The sequence below is a fragment of the Cyprinus carpio genome, chromosome B1 (genome assembly GCF_018340385.1).
Source record: "Cyprinus carpio isolate SPL01 chromosome B1, ASM1834038v1, whole genome shotgun sequence".
NCBI lineage: Eukaryota > Metazoa > Chordata > Actinopteri > Cypriniformes > Cyprinidae > Cyprinus > Cyprinus carpio.
In genome coordinates this window covers 24,197,994-24,220,469 of record NC_056597.1, presented here as the reverse complement: position 1 = coordinate 24,220,469, position 22,476 = coordinate 24,197,994, and the positions used below count along the sequence as shown (strand labels likewise).

The window sequence follows — 22,476 nt, the reverse complement described above, 5'->3', positions numbered from 1 at the left end:
AAAAAGTGAGATGTAAACTCAAAATTCTGAAAAATAAAATAAAATTATATATATATATATTTTTTTTTTCATAAATGCAAATTTATATGCAATTTCGAGATACAAAATATATATATATATATATATCTATATATATATATATATAAATAAATGAAATGTTTTTATATTTTCCTTGTATATTTTTTTTGTATCTTGAAATTGCATATAAATTTGCATTTATGAAAAAAAAATATATATATTTTATGATTATTATTATTTATATCTCGAAATTGCATATAAATTTGCTTTGTGAGGGAAAAAAAAAACTTGACTCATTGTTCTAAGAAAATTGTGAGATTTAAAAAAAAAAAAAATCTGTTGCAGAAATACACTATGCCTTCAAAATAAACTGCAAAGAAATCAGGTTTATTAGTCTTGCGTACTGGTCTTACAACATTTCTACACAACACCCGCTCACACATCTGATGAAAGAATGCATGAAGTGAACAGGTGATCCCTCTGCATTATCAAACCTGTTCCAGAATGACACGCTTCCGTTATCAAATCTGCAGAGTGTTGCAGAAGGCGTCTGATAAGTGAACGCCAGGTCCCTCAGAGCAGCAGATATTAATCAAAGCGTTCTGAATATCAGCGCACCACATCCTGGCCGCGAGAACAGTGTTTTTCTTCCTTTGTGCTGACGCTGGAGCTTCTCAGACATGCTACACCCGTCTGGGGTTGAAGAACTTCCCGGCGTAGCGCCCGTGATTGTGCATGTCGGACGGGCTCAGGACTTTGCGGATGCCCAGCATGTTGGAGCGTGCGACTCTCTGGAAGGTCCAGGGGTTCTGGTTGCTGGCGGCACGTTTGTCCTGCTCCTCGTACAGCTCCGCCAGACTCTCTCTGCTCACCACCTACACCACACACACACACTAACTGCTCAGAAACACTTCCACACTTACAACCCTCCGGTGGTCTCAGCTTTGGAGTCTAACGCCACACTGCTGTCTTGTTTTTCAGTGCTAAGACCTAAACTCTCTTAAAGGGACAGTACACCAAAAAATGAAGATTCAGTCATTAATTACTCACCCTCATGTCGATGAAATCAAAGATATCTTAATGTGTGTTCTGAAGATAAACAGAGGTCTGTGTTTACAAACTGTTTGTGTTCCGTCTGTAATTTTTTTAACCATTACACCCCTGGTTAAAAGTGTATTTGTCTTTGAATCATTCATTCAAAAACACTGATTCATCCAGTAGTGAGTCACTGAATCATTCCGTTCATGAACTCCATGAGACTTTGTTTATTTGCCTAATATTTATTCTTCAGGATTGTGAGAACTTCAACTTCTACTAAAAAAAAAAAAAAAATAAATAAAAATTCTTATTTTGTCACAATGTATCATGACGCTCTATTTCGCTCTTTTTCAAAATTCTGAGACTGAATAAATATGAATTAATAAAAGTATTAACCACATTAGAATTTAAGCGACACCCAACCCTGCACCAGAGGGTTAAGTGCACAGAATAAACATTGTTTTAGAGGAAAGCAGATTAGAGGATGTTAAGAGCTAAATGCACTCAGAACAAACCTTGGCTGGAAAGGGAAGCTTCTTGGCCACTTCCTTGAGCACGGCCTCCACCTCCCCCAGCTCCACGCGACCTCCGACCTCCACCACCAGCCGGCCGCATTTGACCGGAGTCACGTAGTGGTCGATGGCGCCCTTCCCGCCGCCCATGCGCTGGCCGAGGCCCTTCCGCGTCACAGGTTTGTACGGAGCCGTGATGCGCCACACGGCAAAGGTGCGGCTGGGATCCATGCGGCGGTTGATGGTGAGCCGCATCATCTCCATGTGACCCCAGTGCAGATACCCTCCACCCAGAGCCTGCAGAGACATGCGTTCACACCCTACTAGCACTTAACGGTACATCAGAGACACACACTCTCTCCACTGAAGCTGCCTCCTTGTCACTTCTGACTTCTAACAAGAAACAGAACAAAGCCTAAGAGCTGCTGTGTGACAAGCTAAAAAACCCAGAACTATGTTTTTATAAGCTTTCGACGAGTGTTTAAGGACACAAATAGTTCTCAGCGTATTCCACTGATTTGTAATAATCATCATTATAGTCATTTATATACCCATTTCATTGATTCATTAATTGATTAGTCATTTGTATTCTATTATATGTGACCCTGGAGCACAAAACCAGTCGGAAGGGTCAATTTTGTGAAACTGAGGTTTATGCATCATCTGAAAGCTGAATAAATAATCTCTCTGTTAATGTATTGTTTGTTAGGAGGATGATATTTGAAAATCTGGAATCTGATCATTGTGTTACCAGACACAACGGGATCTGGCGTCTGGGGCACGATCTAACACTTTAAAACACTGACCACGATCCCGTACTGTCCATCGCTGAACGTATTGGTGCTTCTGGCCGGTCCCTGGATGTCGCGCAGCTTCTTCATCTCCTTCTTCGCTTGTTTCAAGTTTGGGACCTTTTCCAGGAACTTCAGCTTGGGCTTCTCTGGTAGAACCACATCTGCATGAGAGAAAGACACCGCGGAAATCACACACTCTAGTCTAGAGGCAGCACGAATCAGCAGAAAACATAACACCAAAAAAAGAAAAAGAACACCAGTATGAGAAAAACACCACGGAAATCACAAATCAAAAGCGCCAATACGTTCATACAGTATTGTGTCAGTCTGTTCTATGTTTACTTTTTTTCATTATCTGTATTTTGTCTTGTCTCTATGTGTATGTGTAATAAAGCTCGTTCTCTCTCTGAATCAAAATTACCTTTATTAAAACCAAAATATGGCTTCGTGCAATAATCAAAACACAAACCACACTCTGCATATTCACATATATATATCTAAATCACATTACAATACTGTATCACATTACATTAAGTAAACATATGCAGTGATAATTAGACAGCTGTAAATATTAATATTATAATTCTGCAGTCGCAAAATAAAATGATTAGTATATTATTTATTTTTTAGTAATTTTTATATTTTATAATTTCATTTAGTACAAAATAATAATTGCTATTATCATAATTATTATTACTGTAACAAAAATAAAAATACAAATACATTTAGAAGCAATAATAAATATTGCTATTAATACAACTGCTGTTGTTACTACATTAAAATATATAAAAATACAATAAACAATATAAGTAGTATATATAGTAATTTTTATATTTTATAATTTCATTTAGTACAAAATAATAATTGCTATTATTATAATTATTATTACTGCTATAAAAATACTAACAATATAAATTTAGAAGCAATAATAAATATTGCTATTAATACAACTGTTGTTGTTAATACATTAAAAATAAATAAATAAATAAATCGTTTATTTAGTCATTTTTATTTTTCTATTTTCATAAGTTACTATTATTATTATTATTACCATATATATTTTTGGATATTTATTTTTTTATATTTTTAAGTGCAATTGCTAATTTTATCAGAAAAATCAAACTGGGGTTAATTTTTATATTTTATAATCTCATTTAGTATAAAATAATAATTGCTATTATTATAATTATTATTACTGCTATAAAATACTAACAAAATAAATTTAGAAGCAATAATAATTATTACTATTAATACAACTGTTGTTGTTACTACATTAAAATATATATATATAATTAGTTTATTTAGTCTATTTATTTTTATTTCATATCAGTTACTATTATTACTATTACTATATATATATATATATTATATATATATATATATATATATATATATAATTTTTTTTTTTTTTTTTTTTTTTTAAGTGCAATTGCTAATTTTATCAGATAAATCAAACTGGGGTTCAGGTTAGTTTTTTCCCCAAATAAAGCCGTTCTTTCCTCTTGAGTGCACATAAACCAGAGACGTCTCGTTTGCTTCGCTGAAAGGGACTAGCATGCATTAATCATCATGAAGCTGACGGGTGAGTGAGTGTTTAAGAGAGTACCACTGAAGTCTGGTGGCACTTCGTAAGTCCTCAGTCCTGCAGACAGCAGCTTCAGGTTATTCTGAAGAACATCTGCATCGAGAGAGAGATGTCATACAGTCACAGATCACCAAATACCACAACTGACAAGTTATGACAAACATGTACAGCAGGGTGTGGATGCAGACAGAAGAAACTGACAAACTCTCAGAAATACTCATGCATACTTCAGTACTACAGTAAATGTAGTATATTATACCCTGGAGTTGTAGAAAATTAGAACAGTATTTGGGGGGGGGGGGGGTATATTACCACAGCAACTACAGAATTACCAAGTGCATGGTTCAAAAACATTACTATAAATAACTGCAGTGTTTCTTCACGTGGATTGAAGATGATTTGTCTGAAATCTAACGATACCTTGCTGTCTTGATGTCCGGACAAACCCCAGAAGCGCGCGTTTCAGCACTGAGAACATCGCTGATTCTAGAATTTAATTCTGTGTACAAAATAGAAACAGGTACGCCTATAGATCTTAATTTCTTTTCGGCCGTGATTCACGACAGAGTCTCGCCGATCCACAAGGTCGCCGCCATGTTTGATCAACATCCGGTCCGGCGGCGAAATTCGGCCGGAAACAGATGCGCGCAGATCACGAGTTCCGCGTGGATTTGATTTTTATTCCGGACGGTTGTAGTCTGAGCATCTAAAAATATCTAGAAACATAACTTGGCGAATAATTGACAAATAAATATACCTTAGTACTTCTGCGGTGTTTAACTATTTAAAATAATAAACTTCCTTATATTTATTTGTTACCCCTCAATCCTAGTACATCCCTGCATCTCACTCAATCCTATTCCATTATCATCTATAGCACAATTGTTTATACACTTGTTTGTTTGCAAAGTTTTTTGTTTTTTTTTGTCTGTGTGTTGTCTGCACACTAAAATCATATCACAAAAAAAAAAACCCCTTATACGCAAAAACACACTTCAAAAAAAATCTTTCTGATTCTGATTCTGAATTGTAATTTCAAAGCTGTATTTTCAGCATCATTACTCCAGGCTTCAGTGTCACATGATCTTCAGAAATACACACAAATATGAGTCCATAATCCATAATAACACTTACTTCAGTGAAAAAGTGCATCTGCTGTTGTCTCTCACATCAAAATCCAGACACATATTAGTTTAGAGCTGTTTAAACGCTGCTTGATCTGTGCAGATTTCTCTCCTGATTCACACCAGAACACTTTTTCACTGGAGGAAGTGTTATTATGGATTATAGACTCTATGTATTTGAGTGAAAAACATCTTAATGCTGGATTTGTTTCATCTTTTGTTCTTCTCCAGATGTTACACTGATGGGATGGAGTGCTGTGGATTACCTTGTGGATTATTGTGATGTTTTTATCAGCTTTTGGACTCTCATTCTGACGGCACCCATTCACTGCAGAGCATCCATTGATGAGACACTGATGCAATGCTACATTTCTCCAAGAAGCAAACTCATCCTGATCTCGGATGAACTGAGGGTGAACACATTTGCAGCACATTTTCATTTCCGGCTGAACTGTTCCTTTAAACACATCTGACAGTAGTTCAGTGTCTAGAAGTCAGTGTGAAATCAATAAGCCTTACTTTGAAAACATCACACAAAATGAGTTCATCAGATTGTGGATTGTTTCCACAGTAAATCCTGAAAAAGCATTTATAATCTCAAAACACACTTTATCTCCACCATAAAACATAATATTCGACATGTTGTCGGGTCAAACTCAAGGCTAGATGTCGTGGTACAGTAAATAAGAGTCTCGTGGGTTAAATTCATCTTTCCCGTGTACGAACACTTCTTTGGAAACATCCGCTTCAGCAGAAGATAATTTGATCTTAAATAACTTCTCACTTTAACCACATATCCTGTGCTTCTTCCTTTTTGCAAAAACATATCCTGTTTTCTTTTGGGTCAGATGATTAATAGTAAAATCAAGTGCAGATGATTTGATCTTGCATTAAAGAAACTTGATTTACTAGGCAGCAAAACCGCAGTCCTTGTAAACTCACATATAAACACAGAAAATGCTGTCATGTGCAATATTATACATCAGAATGAATATAAGTATTAAGCTGCTGAGACTATCTTTTAGTAAGGAACAGAGAGAAGGATTAAGCTCAGAGTGAGGGGGCGGGGCTGACCGCGTCGCTGTCGATGACGTCAGCGTGCTTATTAACTATGCACACAGTGATTGGCTGATGCTCTGTCAGAGATTCATTCATAGAAATATTGAAGACAGAGTGCGATATTATTGTTATTAATAATAATAATAAATAATAGATTTTAAAATGCAGATTAAGTGTCACTAATTAAACAAGTATATGTTCAGCTAATTGTCAGCCTCTTACATGTGTGCTCCTCATAATTAGTGAATGTGCATATAAACAGCTTTTTAATTAACAGAGTAGAATGTTAATTGACGATGTGATGCTAAAGATAGCGAGGATGTAATTTCACTTGATATACTGGTGTACACTACCAGTCAAAAGTTTCTGAACGGTGGTATTTTTAACGTTTTTTAATATGCGCGTGACCCCCAGCGGATGTTTACAGCGGATGTGCGTGGCGTACCGCTACATATGGTCCGACTAGCAACGCCATCAATAGTTCCTACACTGTGTGCGCATCTCAACATAAATGTGTTATTACTCTTAGTGATATTACGTGTTTTACCGTTTTAAATCACACTAACAAAATTTCAAACGTTAAAAAAATTTAAAAAAATCTTTTAAAATATTCAATAACAGACGGGCCATTAAATAAACCAATGCTGATTTCCGCACGGTCGGCTTTTATCGTTGCACCCCGACATCCACATGACAGCGAGCAGCGTGTGTCCTTCTGAGGGTCCATCAGTAGTGGCTTCTGCGTGAACAAACAGAAATACAGCTGATGTGGTATGTTGATTTTGCTCTTAATGAGTGTGAGTGTGAGTGTGATTAAAGATGTCGAGAAGACCGGGGCTAGTTGTTATATCACCGAAACTCTCGAGTTTGAGTCAGACATACTTGACTTTCTGGAAGAGTTCATAATTTCAAACGTAGTTCAAAGCCGTCATGCAATATTTTTCGTGGATTCTGCCTTTCAAACTTAAATTAGACTTTTTGGGTTATTACGTATAGCTTATATTTAGTCTTGTGACAACATGCCCCTTTAAGCTAAATGAGCTGTATTTCTTTCCTGGTCAAAAACAAAGGAAAGGTTCAGTATCTTTTATTGTAGCCAGTGTTTGTGTCTGTTTCATGTGGTTAACTGAAGAAAAAAAATAGCAAAACACAAAAATAAGAAATTATATTTTGCATACAGAAGATGAAGCCTGATTTAGAACCTTTGATCTGTTTTAATTTGTGACATTTTGACAGTGTTTTCATGACAGTTTAAATATTTTCACACTGTTGCCCTCTCATTCTCATAATGAAAGTTAAAATAAATAAAAAACAGCAGTATTGTCATATTCCACCTCCAAATCAAGAGACAAAAATAAGAAATTAGATTTTGCATAAAGACTTTACGGTCTGTTTTATCACAACAAACACATTTTTTGCAGTAAATTCACATTTAAATATATATATGACTTAATGTATGCAATAAAAATATAATAATATAATTATAATATATGTATTATATTATGTTTACATAAATTATGACTTTTAAAGTATGCAATAATTTTGTTTTTAAAACTAATCAATAAACAATATATATTTAGGGTTGCAAAAGGGGTGGAATATCTCCAGAAACTTTCCAAAAATCCCTGGAATATTCCAAGAAAAATCCTAGAAAGTTTCCAAAATTTACTGAAAATTTTCCACTGTTTTGTAACCCTATATATATATATTTATAAGTAAGTATCATGGTATACAAATATAAAAAAAGGTAAAAAATTAAAATTAAAATCAAAATATATATTTATATAAACTGTGATTTTTTTAAAGTATACAAATTCAGCGTAAAGCCAATATACACAAGTGTTTTTGAATAATTTATTGTTTGTGTCTGTGTAGAAATGAAGCTGTAAATCCCCCCCGAGGACAGCTAGTGCAGAGTCTCTCTCCACAGCAGGTGATGATGATGTTCCTGCGCTCGCGTTCACTGGCACTGAGCTGCTTCAGAACCTCCATCAGAGCCTTCAGCTCCAGCCGCGGCGCTGGGAAAGATGCGTCAGAAGAAAGCGCTCTGGATCTGGACGCCTGGAAGACGGTGATGAGGTCTCAAGCGCTGCGGGAGGAGAGCGAGAGCGAGAGTCCGAGTCGCTCGGCGCTGGACGATAACCGTGAGCTGGTGGAGATGTGGCATCAGGCCGGCAAGTTCGTGCCCAAGAACATCACAGACGAGCAGCTGCAGGATCTCACTCGGCTCGCGACCAGATCCGCCAAGAAGAAATACCTCAAGTTCCTGGCCATTAAAGAGTCCCACAAGATCTCCAAGAAAGAGAAGCAGGAGAGGAAGAAATCCGAGAGAGAAGCGGAAACTGTGACTTTTAAAGTAGGCTACAATTTGAAAAGCTATTAAATAAACAAAAGCATAAAAGCAAAAAAAGTTCTTAGCAATGCATATTACTAATCAAAAATTAAGTTTTGATATATTTACGGTAGGAAATGTACAAAATATCTTCATGGAACATGATCTTAATATCCTAATGATTTTTGTCATAAAAGAGAAATGTATAATTGTGACCCATACAATGTATTGTTGTCTATTGCTACAAATATACCTGTGCTACTGATGACTGCTTCTGTGCTGCAGGGACAAACTAAAATCCAGGATTCTAATAATATTTTCACACCTGGGTGAGAGCCAATCAGAGTGTGGATTTGATACGCAGGAATACTTCAAATAATAACAAAAAAACGGCACAAGCCATGCACTTCTATTTCGTACTTCAAATAATAACAAAAACATGGCATTAGCGTGGTATTGTTATTTCGTTTTGTTTGGGTTTTTTTTCATTAGACTCCAGTAAAGTAAAAGCAGACAAAATAAAAAAAATAGAAAATCAAAGTACTATTAGAACTACAATAACATGCATCAAAGGCAAATAGTTAGAGATTAATTAGAATACAGAATATTCAAAAATTCTTTAGAATAAAGAAGAGGCTGAAATTCCTGATATTTAAATCTCTTTTTAAGAATCAAATACAAAAGGTTTGTCTTTATTACATTTACATTTATGAATATAAAATTGAATATTTATTAGTTTTAAAATTACATTGTAATAATTTAAATTGAAAATTTAATTATTTAGAAAATATTTGTTAAATATCAGATTTTTAATTTTTAATGTATAATATGAAATTTAGAAAAAATATAAAATATTTTAAATAAATAATATTTAAAATGTATTATTATTTAAAAATAATTAAAATTTTATGAATATGAAAAAAATGTATGAATATGAAACTTAGCAAAAAGTAAACTTATTTAAAATGGTTTAATAATTACTTTCATATTTTAAAAAAATTAATTACTGACATTTTGAAATGTATGAATATTAAATTTATTATTATATTTAAATATGTAAATATTATTATATTATAAAAATATATTATTTTTAATTTATTTAAATTTGGTGAACATTTAGTGAAAACTAAAATTATTTAATGATTATTTTAACATATTTTTAATAAAATTTTTCCAATTATTCAAATTTAGCAAAAACATATTAATATAAAATTTTGTGGAAATCAAAATTAAGAATTATTTAAACATATTTTTAATTAATGTTTTCTAATTATTTAAATTTTCCAAAAATGAAAATTATTTAAAAAATTGCTCAAAATGATTTTAAAAAAAATATAATTTTTTAATTATATAAATGTAGTGCAAATTAAATAAACAATATAACATTCTTTAGTTTTATTTGTGGGTATATTAGTGAAAGCATACCTGTTGTTCTCCACCTGCAGGTGCAAAGGTGACGTCCACGGACCTGCCGGATGTCCTGGGTAATCTGAGACACAACGTGAACCGTAACACCAGAGGACTCTGCAGACACGAGCCGCTTGTGACCGAGCTCAGCTGGGGGCAACAGCTGGAGGAGCGATTCCCGCGCAACACCTGCCACTACGACTACATCATGGCCGCAGACGTGGTGTACGCGCATCCGTACCTGCAGCAGCTGATGGAGACCTTCATGCACCTGTGTTCAGACCACACCGTCATCCTGTGGGCCATGAGGTTCCGTCTGGATCCGGAGAACAGCTTCGTGGACACATTTAAGAAGCACTTTCACCTGGAGGAACTTTACAACCTGCCCAGCCTGCGGATAAAGCTGTACCGCGCACAGAAACGACGCGTTTGACCTGAAGAACTGTAACTAAAATATATTACAGGGTGGGTTAGGATAAGATAATTAATTAACCACGATTCATTTCGTGATTCCAGAAGTTTCAAGAACTGCTGATGTCTAAAATAAAAACAACAGTTACTGAGGAGAAAAATAAATACAGTTTCAGTATCTGCTCTGCAGTGAATGGGTGCCGTCAGAATGAGAGTCCAAACAGCTGATAAAAACATCACAATAATCCACAAGTAATCCACAGCACTCCAGTCCATCAGTGAACATCTGGAGAAGACAAAAGATGAAACAAATCCAGCATTAAGACGCTTTTAACTCAAATACATAGAGTCTATAATCCATAATAACACTGTTAAAAATGTCTTAAAAAGTTTCTGGTGTGAATCAGGAGAGAGAAATCTGCACAGATCAAGCAGCGTTTAAACAGCTCTAAACAAATATGTGTCTGGATTTTGATGTGAGAGACAACAGGAGATGCACTTTTTCACTGGAGGAAGAGTTATTAAGACTCTAGAACTCTTATGGTATTTGAGTTAAAAACATCTTAATGCTGTATATGTTTCAGCTTTTGTCTTCTCCAGATGTTACCTGATGGACTGGAGTGCTGTGGATTACTTGTGGATTATTGTGATGTTTTTATCAGCTGTTTGGACTCTCATTCTGACGGCACCCATTCACTGCAGAGCATCCATTGCTGAGACACTGATGCAGTGCTACATTTCTCCAAGAAACAGACTCATCCTGATCTAGTACGGCCTGAGGGTGAGCCAGTTTTCATTTTTTGCGAACTATTCCTTTCCATCAATAATATGTAATAATGTGACAAAGCAGCATCACCGTTGTGATCTGTGGAGAATTTCATGTTTACTTCAAGAACTTGATGATGAAGAAGTGTATGATGTTTGTAAGTCAATCAGTTTTGAACAGCGATGTTATTTTCACGTGATCATGTTTTTTAATTACATTCACTCTCTTAAGTTTTCGATACAGAAATTAAACTTTTACAACACGAGCATTTTCAATACTTGGAAATAAACATGAAACATTCTGAGTCAGGTTTCCTTCTCTAAACACAGCTTCTGAAACTCGACAGTGTTTACAGGCTTTTCTTATTTGGAGCTTCTAGATGAAAGCAGAACTGATTTCCAAGTTAAGAAGAACCAGATGTGTTTATGACTAACGGCACGTAGCAGTAATGGATTACAAACATGTTTTGGTTCTTCTGAGGGCAGCAGCCCATTTGGACCATGCATGCATGTCTGATGATGATTTACAGAGTTATTTGATCCTGGCATCAAGTGCTGGAGTCTGGCAGTGCCATTACATGATGAAGACACACGTACACCACATATAATCCACATAAACAAAAAGAGAGATTTAGAAAGCATCCCAATGCAACAAAGCCAATCATTTTAACATTATCTCTTCATGCATACATCTGCCAAACGCTGTAAATGTGGAAGAGATCAGGCCCTACATGGTAAAGGTGTTCAACCGCCCACTGATTCCAGAGGGTTTTGACAATCACACAAGAAACTGGAGAGCATACAGCAAGGATTTAGGGCGATGAACTCATGTGTCCTCCAGAGATATAATGAGTGTTATATTGGGTTTCCCTTCTGTGGAATCCATTTAGTGCATACCAGCTGCCTAGACTCATAGAAACCAACAGGGATGGAATTAATGGGCAAAAAATATAAGGGTGAATGCCACATGTTCAGATTACACTGCACCACACCCCAATAAAAATTATATACATTTTTTGCACATTTTTTTTTTTTTTACATGGTGTGGCTTTTGTTTACCCTGCAAAGCACTGCAATAAATTACATATGATGCATAAATTATTACATTTAAAAACATTTTAATTTATCAGTATTTTATTGTATTATTCTGCATGGGAAAGGACCAATTTTCTTAAAGAAAAACATGCATTTTTTGCATTTTGTTTAACCTTACCAACAGCGTAATAAACAGCATATTATGCATAAAGCCTTACATTTAAATACATTTTTATTTTTTTTATTTTTTTTACTGCATAATACTTTATTGGGAGAGGAAGGATCTTCTTAAAGAAAACAATGAATTTTTGCATTTTGTTTACCCTTAAAAGCAGTGCAATAAACAGCATATTACCCCAAAATTCCTAGCTTTAATCTAAAATCAATATTTTCTGAATTGCACTAACTGAAAGAGGACCAATTATCTTAAAGTAAAGCATGAACTTTTTTTAATTTTATATTGCGTGCATTTTATTTACCTTAAAAATTCTCATTTACCTTTATTTATTTTTTTGACTGACTTACTAAATCAGTGCAAAAAAATAGTACAGTGATGCATTAATTATTTCCTTTTACATTTTTATTGCATAACACTAATTGAGAAAGGCACAATTTATTTTTCTTTTGATTTTGGAGTGAAATATGATTCAAGCATGTTCTTGACAGGTTTCGTAAGATTCACCCCAAAGTAAAACACTTGTACAATTCAGCATACTGCAAATGTTTTACTTTAAGAACAGTAAGAAACATTATGCGTCGTGCAATACTTCCAGTCAGACTAGTACAATATGTGCTTACTAAATAAGCAGATAACAGTCACTGGCCTTCTGAAGAGCTCTATTATCTCAAGGCTTTAGTGTTTGTCTTCACAATCTCTTTGTGCCAGCAGAAGCTCATTCCCCATCTCGTACATCATGCTCTATTTCTCAGTGTTTGTGTGGATGTGCCTCTGCTTCATGTATCTCCAGCTAAATATAGTCATGGCAGCATGACGCTGGAGTGTTGCGTGATGCCTGTCTATAACCTCGCTGAGGATGCAGTTGCAGAAGCACTGACCGGATAACTGTGAAGAGGAACAGATCAACAAGGTAAAGCTGACCTCTGCAGACTCCTCCGGAGATTCAAGCAAGTAAAGGTGAAGGTGCAGTGATGTGAGTGGAACACAGTGAATTCTTCTGAAGCTTCAGAATGCATTTTAGGAAATACAGTAGCACTAAGCTTGAACTGTATAATATCGTTGAAGTTTATCTGATTGCACCCATGCATTTTTATTTCACTTGCCTGTATATGCAAACTTTTACAAGTAGCTTGTTTCTGATGTCTCTCTGAACGAAAAATCCTGAAAGTCCTATTTTAAAAAGGACATGCTACATAGCATCACATCATGCACTTGATGTTTTTGCTACTTTGTTGAAATTGCACAGTGATTTATTTGCATATTTTATGAACTAATCTGACAAACAATGTTTGAGAAACTGGCAAAAACAGATTTTAACAGGTCAACATTAAAAAAGAGATGATCTTAAAACAATGATCTAAATTTGTGTTTTAAATCAGCGAGTAAACCTCATCATGGATCGTTCTCAGTCTGGAAATGCAGATGCCACAGTGGAGACGGATGGGAGCGTGAACACTGCGAAAGATGATACTGATGAAGAAGACAAAGAAAAGCATGATGGTAAGTAATTAAAAATGTATTGGCAAATTATCTCAAAGTTACCTTCTCTTAAAGGAACAAGCTTTCCCAGAAATGAAGATGTGTTCCCTCTCAGGCCATCCGAGATGTAGAGGAGTTTGTTTCTTCCTCAGATTTGGATAAATGTAGCATCCCATCAGTTCCTCAGCAATGGATCATCAGCAGTGAATGGGTGCCGTCAGAATGAGAGTCCAAGTAATCCACAGGAAGCATTGTTATGGATTTTGTCCCAAGCAGCAATGGTTTAAAGTTAAAAAGATCTTAATGCTGGATGTGTTTCAGCTTTTGTCTTCTCCAGATGTTAACTGATGGACTGGAGTGCTGTGGATTACTTGTGGATTATTGTGATGTTTTTATCAGCTGTTTGGACTCTCATTCTGACGGCACCCATTTACTGCAGAGCATCCATTGATGAGACACTGATACAATGCTACAAATCTGACGAAGAAACAAACTCATCCTGATCTTGGATGACCTGAGGGTGAACACATTTACAGCACATTTTTATTTCTGGGTGAACTATTCCTTTAAACTCTGACTGAAACCACAACACTACATCGGTATAGATTTGAACGAGAAATGCATCAGGTTTTCACTTGTTACTTTGGGCAGAATTCGTCCCTGTGCGTAAGGCATCCTGGGAGCCCAGTGTGCTTTCCACCATTGGAAAAGAGATCCATTATTTCGCCGGTCATGAGATCAGCATCTGGGAGTCTCTTGATTCATTTGGTTCTGTCATCTGGCCAGCAGTGAGACGAATACTTTATTACATATTTGAAATATATAAGCTGAAGTGTGCCATTAGTCGGATGTTCATATTCTTCCAGGTGTTCAATTCAGAGTCACTGGCTTTCTGAAGAGTGTAACACTGTGACACTTTCACAGCAATGATCTGTGTGTTTGAGTTGCCCTAAATGTCAACTTCTGACTCGACCATTAACGAGTTTGGGGCGGGGCTATCTAACTGACCAATGGCAAACAGGGATGGGCACATGTAAGGAATGTTTGAGAAAGCAGAATAATGGCACAGTTCACCTTTAACCATTTGTACATTGGTTCCTGATTGATATTCATAATCATGATACATTTTCTAAATTATTATTTAGGCTCTGGCTCTGTGTCGCTACCTTGAGTCCAACCAAGTGATGGTTGACCTTGTTGACAAGGCGGTGCTAGAGATTGGCGCCGGCACGGGTCTTGTTTCCATCGTGGCCAGTCTGTTGGGTAGGTACGAAGCAGCAACGCTGGGAAAGTTACTTTTAAAAGTAATGCATTACAATATCGTGTTACTCCCTAAAAAATAACTAATTACTTAAAGTAATGAATGCGTTACGTTACTTTTGAGTTACTTTTAAATCTGGACAGGGCTTACTTGTTTGTTTTTAATATAAAAAAGTTCTTCTTTTACAAATGTAAAAGCCCTCTCACACAACAAGTGGAATGAATAAGCCTCAGGCTGAAGGAAGTGTAAATTCTCGTCTGTACAGTAGAGGGCGCTGCTCAAACTAATCACATGAAGAATATGACGCAGGAGAAGAAAGTTCAGCACTATTCAGCAATAACTAAAATCAAATACAAATGTGTTAATTTAGCTTATTAGTATGATTGAATTAGATCATCGAAGGTTAGAAGGAAAGATATTGGTTAATAAACTGGGATTAAATACATAAATGATTTGTCTTATTTAACATTTAATTATTACAGGTTTGTCTAATATTCTGAGTTTGCATTTGACTGCTTTTATTGATTGTGAGGAACACTGAATCTGTTTTTGTGCAGGTGAGATGAGTAAACATGTTCATATTTAGTCTAGAACTACAGTAAGATCATGTTCACACACAACACTCTGCACTTACACATGATCTCTGTCACCATGGCAACACCAGAACTGTCACTCAACACATGGAAACAAAGTAACTGGTGTTACTTATTTGAAAAACTCAGATTTTTCCTTCTGAATTAAAAAGTATAATGCGTTTCTTTACTAGTTACTTAAAAAGTAATCTGATTACGCAACTCGCATTACTTGTAATGCGTTAACCATTACAATTGCTCTTGAGAAATGTTATGTTTATCGCCCCCTCTGCAGGACATTGGCCCTCCAGGAGTGGGATTTGACAACATATTACAAGCCTATGGTTGTGTTGTGTTTTCATACCTGTATAATCCTCTCCAGGTGCTTGGGTAACAGCAACTGACCTGCCTGAAGTTCTCGGGAACCTGGGAAGCAACCTATCCAGAAACACACGGGGCCGCTGCAGATACACGCCGCAGGTGGCGGCGCTCACTTGGGGTTATGAGCTCGACAAGACCTTCCATCGCTCAGTCTACAGATACGACTACATATTAGCAGCCGACGTGGTCTATCACCATGACTATCTAGCAGAATTATTAGCTACCATGCGCCACTTCTGCCAGCCGGGTACAACCCTCATATGGGCCAACAAGACCCGCTTCGATTCTGATCTAGTGTTTGCGGAGAACTTCAAAAAAACATTCAACACCATCCTGCTGGCAGACAACGGAGAGGTAAAGATTTACTCTGCCACCACGAGAGAAGAAAGTGGACTAGAGACCTCAAAAGAGACTAAAGGGGATGCGAGGAAAGGAGTGGACGAGGATGAAATGGTCAACAAAAAGACAAAGGAAGAGATAAATGAAGGAAAGATTAAATGGACAGAACAAAAGTTTGTAGAACAGGTTCAAGAATATGAAAAGAAAGATGTAGATTTTAGAGAAGAGCAGGCTACAGGTTATGTTGATGTGGAAAACCAGGAGGATGGAAACCTGAACAATATCGAAGATGACGACGACGACAACAACACAAACCTTGAAAATGAACCTGAGGATAGTGAAGAAGACCACGACGGCTGCAGTGAGATGGATTCAGCGTTTGTAGAGCAGAAATCTGGTCAGTGATATTTGTTCTAAAACACAGTTGCTTATCTAATGAATTTGAGTCTGATTTGGGCTTTTCTTTAAGATGGAAGCACAGGAGGAGAGTATATGAGATCCTGGGCACCGACTATTTACTGCAGACCCGGGAAAGAAGTTTATCATTTTTTGGGCCAGGAAATTACAATTCAGGAGTCCATCGATTTTTACGGTGCTATGATATGGCCAGCGGTGAGACACTTTCAACTGCAGTAACAATGAACCATGCGAAACAAATGCACATGTGAATAGAGTATGGGCCAGACTTACTAACAGCTTGCGCCAATGCAAACCGTCTTTTGGTGTTAAAATAGTACTGTCAATATTTACTAAAGACACGCGCTGAAGGATTAGAGGTGAAAACGTGTGGACAGTTATTTTTGCGCCTGACGTTATTGAATATGCATTTGTAGGAGTTTCCCTTTCAGATGCAAAATTTATGGGAGGAGAGTATTAAAATGAATCACACAACACAGTTTACTAACATTTGCACTCGTCAAATTATTTAACACCCAAAAACACAAATTTTGTGCCTGTGTTGTAAGTAGAAAACCCGCACCTGATGAGCATCAGTATACTGCTTGGTATATTGCATTGGTTGATATGTAAGTGAGATGTTGCTGTGTTCTTTAATTTGTGCATTGTTAGTAAATCATTTCAACGCCCATGGGCACTGCTTTGGAATTGCGCTCTTGCGCTAATTTGCCCTGTTTAGTAAATCTGGCCCTAGATCAGCATTGACATCAATAACCCAAGAACTTTGCTTTTGTGTGATGCTGCATTCAAGAAAATAGGGGCATTATAAAGTAAGTCCAAGAAAACAGTCAAGCAAAACAAACATGTTGTACTTTTAAAATGTGATTTGTATTCCTTCCATATAGGCACTTGCACTTTGCCGATTCTTGGAAATGCCGCAGGGTCATCAGCACATTGATTTACTTGACAAATCAGTTCTTGAACTTGGAGCCGGAACCGGCTTACTTTCGGTTGTCGTCACATTATTGGGTAAGTGTTGGGATAAGACTCGGGTACTAGTCTAAATGGTTTTGTACGTTGCAAGATAATAACTGAAATTGCTCTATAGGTGCCAAACTAACAGCAACGGATTTACCCGAGATACTAAGTAATCTGAGATACAACCTCAACAGGAACACGAGAGGCCGGCGGAGACACGAGCCCATGGTTGCAGAACTCTACTGGGGTCACAAGCTGGATGAGTTCTTCCCTAGATCCACTCACCAGTATGATTATGTGTTGGCGACTGATGTGGTCTATCACCATGACTTCCTAGCAGAATTACTAGTCACCATGCGTCACTTCTGCCAGCCGGGAACTATTCTAGTCTGGGCGAACAAGGTCCGCTATGCTTCGGATCTGGGCTTCATTGACAACTTTCTTAGATATTTTGAAATCACACTCCTTGAAGACTTGGATGATGTGAGGATTTACATAGCAACCAGCAAGACACCAGAGCAGGGAGGTGACCAGGTTCAAGAGATGAACAAGGAAGAGGACGACAATTATGATGCCGGGGAGCCAAATTCTACAAACGAGAACGGAAACGATGCAGAGGAAGTGGAACATCTAGAGTGTGATGATACTCAAACGCCAGATGAGACACAAGCAGACAAAGAACTCCAGGATTTGGGAAAACCTGCAGAGGAAGAAGGTTAGGCTTGCATATTGTAGAGACCCAATGCACTTATATAGGTGATGTCGCACCGGAGGAACCTTTTCATAGTTCCTAGAACTTTTAGCAGAAGTTCCTTCTTTTTGGTGTGTTCGCACTGCAGGAACTAGGAATGTATTTAGTTCTAACAACACCACTTGGGGGAACCAATTTAGCTCATACTTCGGAGTAGGGTCTAAAACAGTTGTATAGGAACTATCAGTGATGTAAGTGTATCTTACTCAAACGGAGTTCCTAGAACTAAACACGTTTCTAGATCCTGTGGTGCGAACGCTCCAAAAAGTGGGAACCTCCGCCAATAGTTATAGGAACTATGGAAAGCTTCCTCCAGTGCGAAAGGGGCTATGGATACCTATCTGATGGGATACGCTTCTTTTATCTTTCCCTCAGTTGTACCTGCCAACACAGAACCACCAGAGCGCCGATCCTGGGCTCCCACCGTCTACTCCAGTCTTGGCAAGGAGATCTACTACTTTCTGGGTCATGAAATCAAAATTCAAGAAGCCATAGGCCATTATGGCGGTATAGTATGGCCAGCGGTGAGCATTAAATGTTCAATAGCACAGCAGTATATCAACCTGTCATATCAGGAAGAAACTATATGTGTGCTTTGTGAGAAGGTAAAATACAAAGAGTCTAATGGAGACTATGAACTCCTGGTTATGAATGTCATAGGCATTGGCCCTTTGCAGATTCCTGGACACCCCAACAGGTCGACAGCAGATTAATCTACTTGACAAATCAACGCTGGAGCTCGGCGCAGGAACAGGCCTCGTCTCGATAGTTGCCACACTTCTTGGTACGTCTCAATATTTGATACAATTAGGCCAGGGGTAGGCAAGTTCATCCTAAAGAGTCACTGCCCTGCAGAAGTTTTGCTTCAACCCTGAAAAGAAAAAAAAACTCACCTGCCTACAGCCTTAGCAATCCTGAAGACATCGAGTAGCTTGTTTGATTAGGGTTGGAGTTAAACTCTGCAGGACAGCGGCTCTCTAGATCTGAACTTGCCTACACCCTGAACCACGTTCCTGAAGCCCTCAACAATGAACATTTTGCATCGTCTCACGTAGCCAGACCTTCAGACGGATAGCAGAAGGTCTGGGAACTTTAGCCACTTTAAATGGCCAAGGGCTACCCAAAAGGCCACATGACTGACAGGTAAAGCAACCAATCACGTTTCATTCTGTCACATCATGTTTAGGGCTGTGGAAATGTCCCCACAATAACGGTGTGTAAAACTCTTTGACATATTTTAAAGATTCTATGTTGCAAAATTTAAATATTTCACATAATCCAGTGTTTAGTTGATCCTGATAAGCGCTGATCATCAAAGATGTAAACACGACGGCTTTCTTCTTCCAAGAGGGGTTTGGCCTCACGGCATTTTTGTTTCCAGGCGGAACGTTAAAGAACACGAAACGCATATCTTCTGGAAATCCTGTATAATTTAACAAATCCAATGACAACTCCGCAACTCCTGCAGTGTTCCAATTTTGTGTGCCGTATGCATCAGACGTTTAGCCAACAGTCCGTGGACGTGACGTCTGAGGCTGATACTACTCCAAGACCTGAAATGGGTCTGTCAGACAAAGGAGACATGCAAAAAGTGGAGTGAGGTTGGGGGCCTTTAGGAACGTGATTGGAAACCATTGGACTAAGCTATGGGGTGTCCAATCCTGCTCCCAGAGGGCCAACGTCCTGCAGAATTTAGTTCCAACCATCCCCAACACACCTGCCTGGAGTTTTTAGTAATCCCAAAGACCTTGACTATCTTGTTCAGGTGTGTTAAATGGGATTTGAGCTGATCTGAGATAGTAGCCCCCCGGGAGCAGAACTGGACAGCCCTGGTTTAGACTAAGCTTAAGACCAAAACTAAATGGTGTCACTAATTTGTAGGTGCTAAACTGACGGCCACGGATCTGCCAGATATCCTCGGTAATCTGAGGTGCAACTTGAACCGGAATACCAGATTGCACTGGAGACACGAGCCTCAGGTTACAGCATTGCAATGGGGCTACAAGCTGGAGGAGACGTTTCCCCGTTCCACGCATTCTTACGATTACATTCTGGCAGCTGATGTGGTCTATCACCACAACTGCCTCACTGAGCTTCTCGACACCATGCTTCACTTCTGTCAAACAGGGACAACGATAATCCTTGCAAACAAGGTCCGGTATCAGTCAGACCTGGTATTTATTGAGAACTTTCAGAAAGCTTTTAACACCACATTACTGATGGAGCTGGATGAGGTGAGGATTTACTCCGCTACCGTGAGAATCTGATGAGGTGAACCTCAATGCACCGCTTTGAGAAGGCTTTCTGAACTACACTGCTGGCACAGGTAGAGGAGGTGAAGATAAGTGGCTCTGGCTCACGTTTGTTTAAAGAACCAACACCATGTTCACACTGCAGACAATTCCAGAGAGAGTATAGTGATGAGTATAGATTGATGAGGTTCATAAAAATTCTTCTCTCACCTCGAGCTAACAAAAAAAAAGTATCAGAAGCGAACGTTAAGCAAAAATATACTTGTCAAAATCTATGTTGTAGTCTACCGTTAGCTACAGTTTTTAAAAGTTAGAGTTTTGTCACAAGTTAAACAAAATAAAAAGGTTTTTCTCCGTCAGATAGCCTACATCCTCGCCCCCAACACATCCCTAACACCAGAGGACGCAAAGATAGATTTAAACGTATGTTAAAAGAATTAATGTTTTTAATAAATCGACATCATTTCTTAATTGGTGAAAACATTCTACCGATTTTTAACATTAGACCAGCATTTTTACTTTAAAATTAGGTTACACAAGTTTCCTTCTAAATAATCTCCTCTAAGCCACAGGAAAAATGTTGTTTGGTTTGATTTGATTTATTTTAGTTTATTTAGTTATTCACACTTAATTTAGCAGCCTAATTCCTTTAATCTGTCTTTTATTTTTGTCAATCTTAACTTCTAGCATGCTATATCAGTTAAAACACATGTATGCACATACAAATATCTAACTGGAATGAAAGTGATAAAATCAAGACAGGATTTTCTTAACATAAGACTTGTTTTCAGTTGAAATAGACGTACAATGTCTAAACTTTTACAACATTACACGAAAGGCTAAATATTTGTTCTCACGTAGTGCATGGAAAGAAGAACGGCGCAGGGTGTCTGGGGTCGTGTGATTACTGATGAGACCATATCAGTGTCCTGTATTTCAAAAGGTTGTAGAACATAAGCCTGTTTCTACGGTCACAACTCATTTGCAACCTAATTAGTTTTGAGGGATCTGGCATTGTGGACTTTGTTGTTGTGTGTCAGCTGAAGTTCAGAGATCAAAACAGATCATGTTCAGTAATCAAAGGATCTCCATTGCATCTATTTATGACGTTCACCTGTGAGTGAGAACTTTGTCAAAGTTTAGCCAAAAGTTCACCGACTGGTCAAAGGATGTGTGCCCTATTGAACCTTTTATAACAACAAACATCTGGAGAATTTACACAGGGGCATCTGCTGGATTGTTAGGTAAAGTTCTTGAAGATAAGAAAAACCAGGAAGGTTTATTTATAATGTAGATCTGCTGAATGTGATTTCACAGATGTTCAGGATGAGATCAGATCGATCGGGTCGAGGGTGATTGTTTTTAACAAGGCAGTCTATGCCGTACGAAGATGTTGTTTCATTTTTGTTAATTTTGTTTATTTTAGTTACATTTATTATTTTTATTCACACCAAGATTTGTCAAGCCTCAACACAAACATACACTGCAAATGCAAACAAGTACACAAACATACAATCACAAACATACATAAAAACATAAAAAACATAAAAATACACACAAAGACAAACATACAAATGCAAACATACTGTACAAACAAACACAAATATACACCCAAACTCAAACAAGCACACAAACATACAAACAAACAAACTAGGGCACAAACACACGCAAAAACAAACACTCACACATACACTGCAAATGCAAACAAGTACACAAACACACACAAACGTAAACATACAGAAAACAAACACACATAAACACACACAAACATACAAACGTAAACAACAAACACAGACATACAAACGCAAA

General features: G+C 37.4%; 4 protein-coding genes across 5 annotated transcripts; 3 read left to right on the top strand and 1 right to left on the bottom strand.

Annotated features, from left to right (window-relative positions):
- Positions 1 to 384: 384 nt before the first annotated feature.
- On the bottom strand, positions 385 to 4,594 carry LOC109045553 (39S ribosomal protein L16, mitochondrial-like). Its single transcript, XM_042717047.1, has 5 exons — positions 4,368 to 4,594; positions 3,969 to 4,040; positions 2,375 to 2,523; positions 1,572 to 1,865; positions 385 to 893 (listed from the first exon to the last, which is right to left on the bottom strand). The coding sequence occupies exons 1-5, from the start codon at positions 4,423 to 4,425 to the stop codon at positions 702 to 704; spliced, it is 765 nt and encodes a 254-aa protein (XP_042572981.1). The 5' UTR covers positions 4,426 to 4,594; the 3' UTR covers positions 385 to 701.
- A 2,167-nt stretch (positions 4,595 to 6,761) lies between these two features.
- On the top strand, positions 6,762 to 8,528 carry trmt10c (tRNA methyltransferase 10C, mitochondrial RNase P subunit). Its single transcript, XM_042717046.1, has 2 exons — positions 6,762 to 6,901; positions 8,006 to 8,528. The coding sequence occupies exon 2, from the start codon at positions 8,067 to 8,069 to the stop codon at positions 8,511 to 8,513; it is 447 nt and encodes a 148-aa protein (XP_042572980.1). The 5' UTR covers positions 6,762 to 6,901; positions 8,006 to 8,066; the 3' UTR covers positions 8,514 to 8,528.
- Positions 8,529 to 8,863: 335 nt separating this feature from the next.
- Positions 8,864 to 10,522, top strand: LOC109092252 (protein-lysine methyltransferase METTL21E-like). The gene is made up of 2 exons (XM_042715988.1): positions 8,864 to 8,878; positions 9,883 to 10,522. Exons 1-2 carry the CDS (start codon positions 8,864 to 8,866, stop codon positions 10,300 to 10,302), a joined length of 435 nt encoding a protein of 144 aa, XP_042571922.1. The 3' UTR covers positions 10,303 to 10,522.
- A 2,589-nt stretch (positions 10,523 to 13,111) lies between these two features.
- LOC109092239 lies at positions 13,112 to 20,903 on the top strand. 2 transcript variants are annotated; one of them, XM_019105986.2, is made up of 11 exons: positions 13,112 to 13,231; positions 13,638 to 13,758; positions 14,389 to 14,525; positions 14,883 to 15,000; positions 15,953 to 16,687; positions 16,760 to 16,902; positions 17,592 to 17,715; positions 17,795 to 18,379; positions 18,791 to 18,939; positions 19,076 to 19,199; positions 20,297 to 20,903. In XM_019105986.2, exons 2-11 carry the CDS (start codon positions 13,653 to 13,655, stop codon positions 20,680 to 20,682), a joined length of 2,607 nt encoding a protein of 868 aa, XP_018961531.1. In that variant the 5' UTR covers positions 13,112 to 13,231; positions 13,638 to 13,652; the 3' UTR covers positions 20,683 to 20,903. The 2 variants fall into 2 exon arrangements, with proteins under 2 accessions (XP_018961531.1, XP_042572979.1); XM_042717045.1 differs by having other exon boundaries at positions 13,135 to 13,215.
- The last annotated feature ends 1,573 nt before the right edge of the window (positions 20,904 to 22,476 follow it).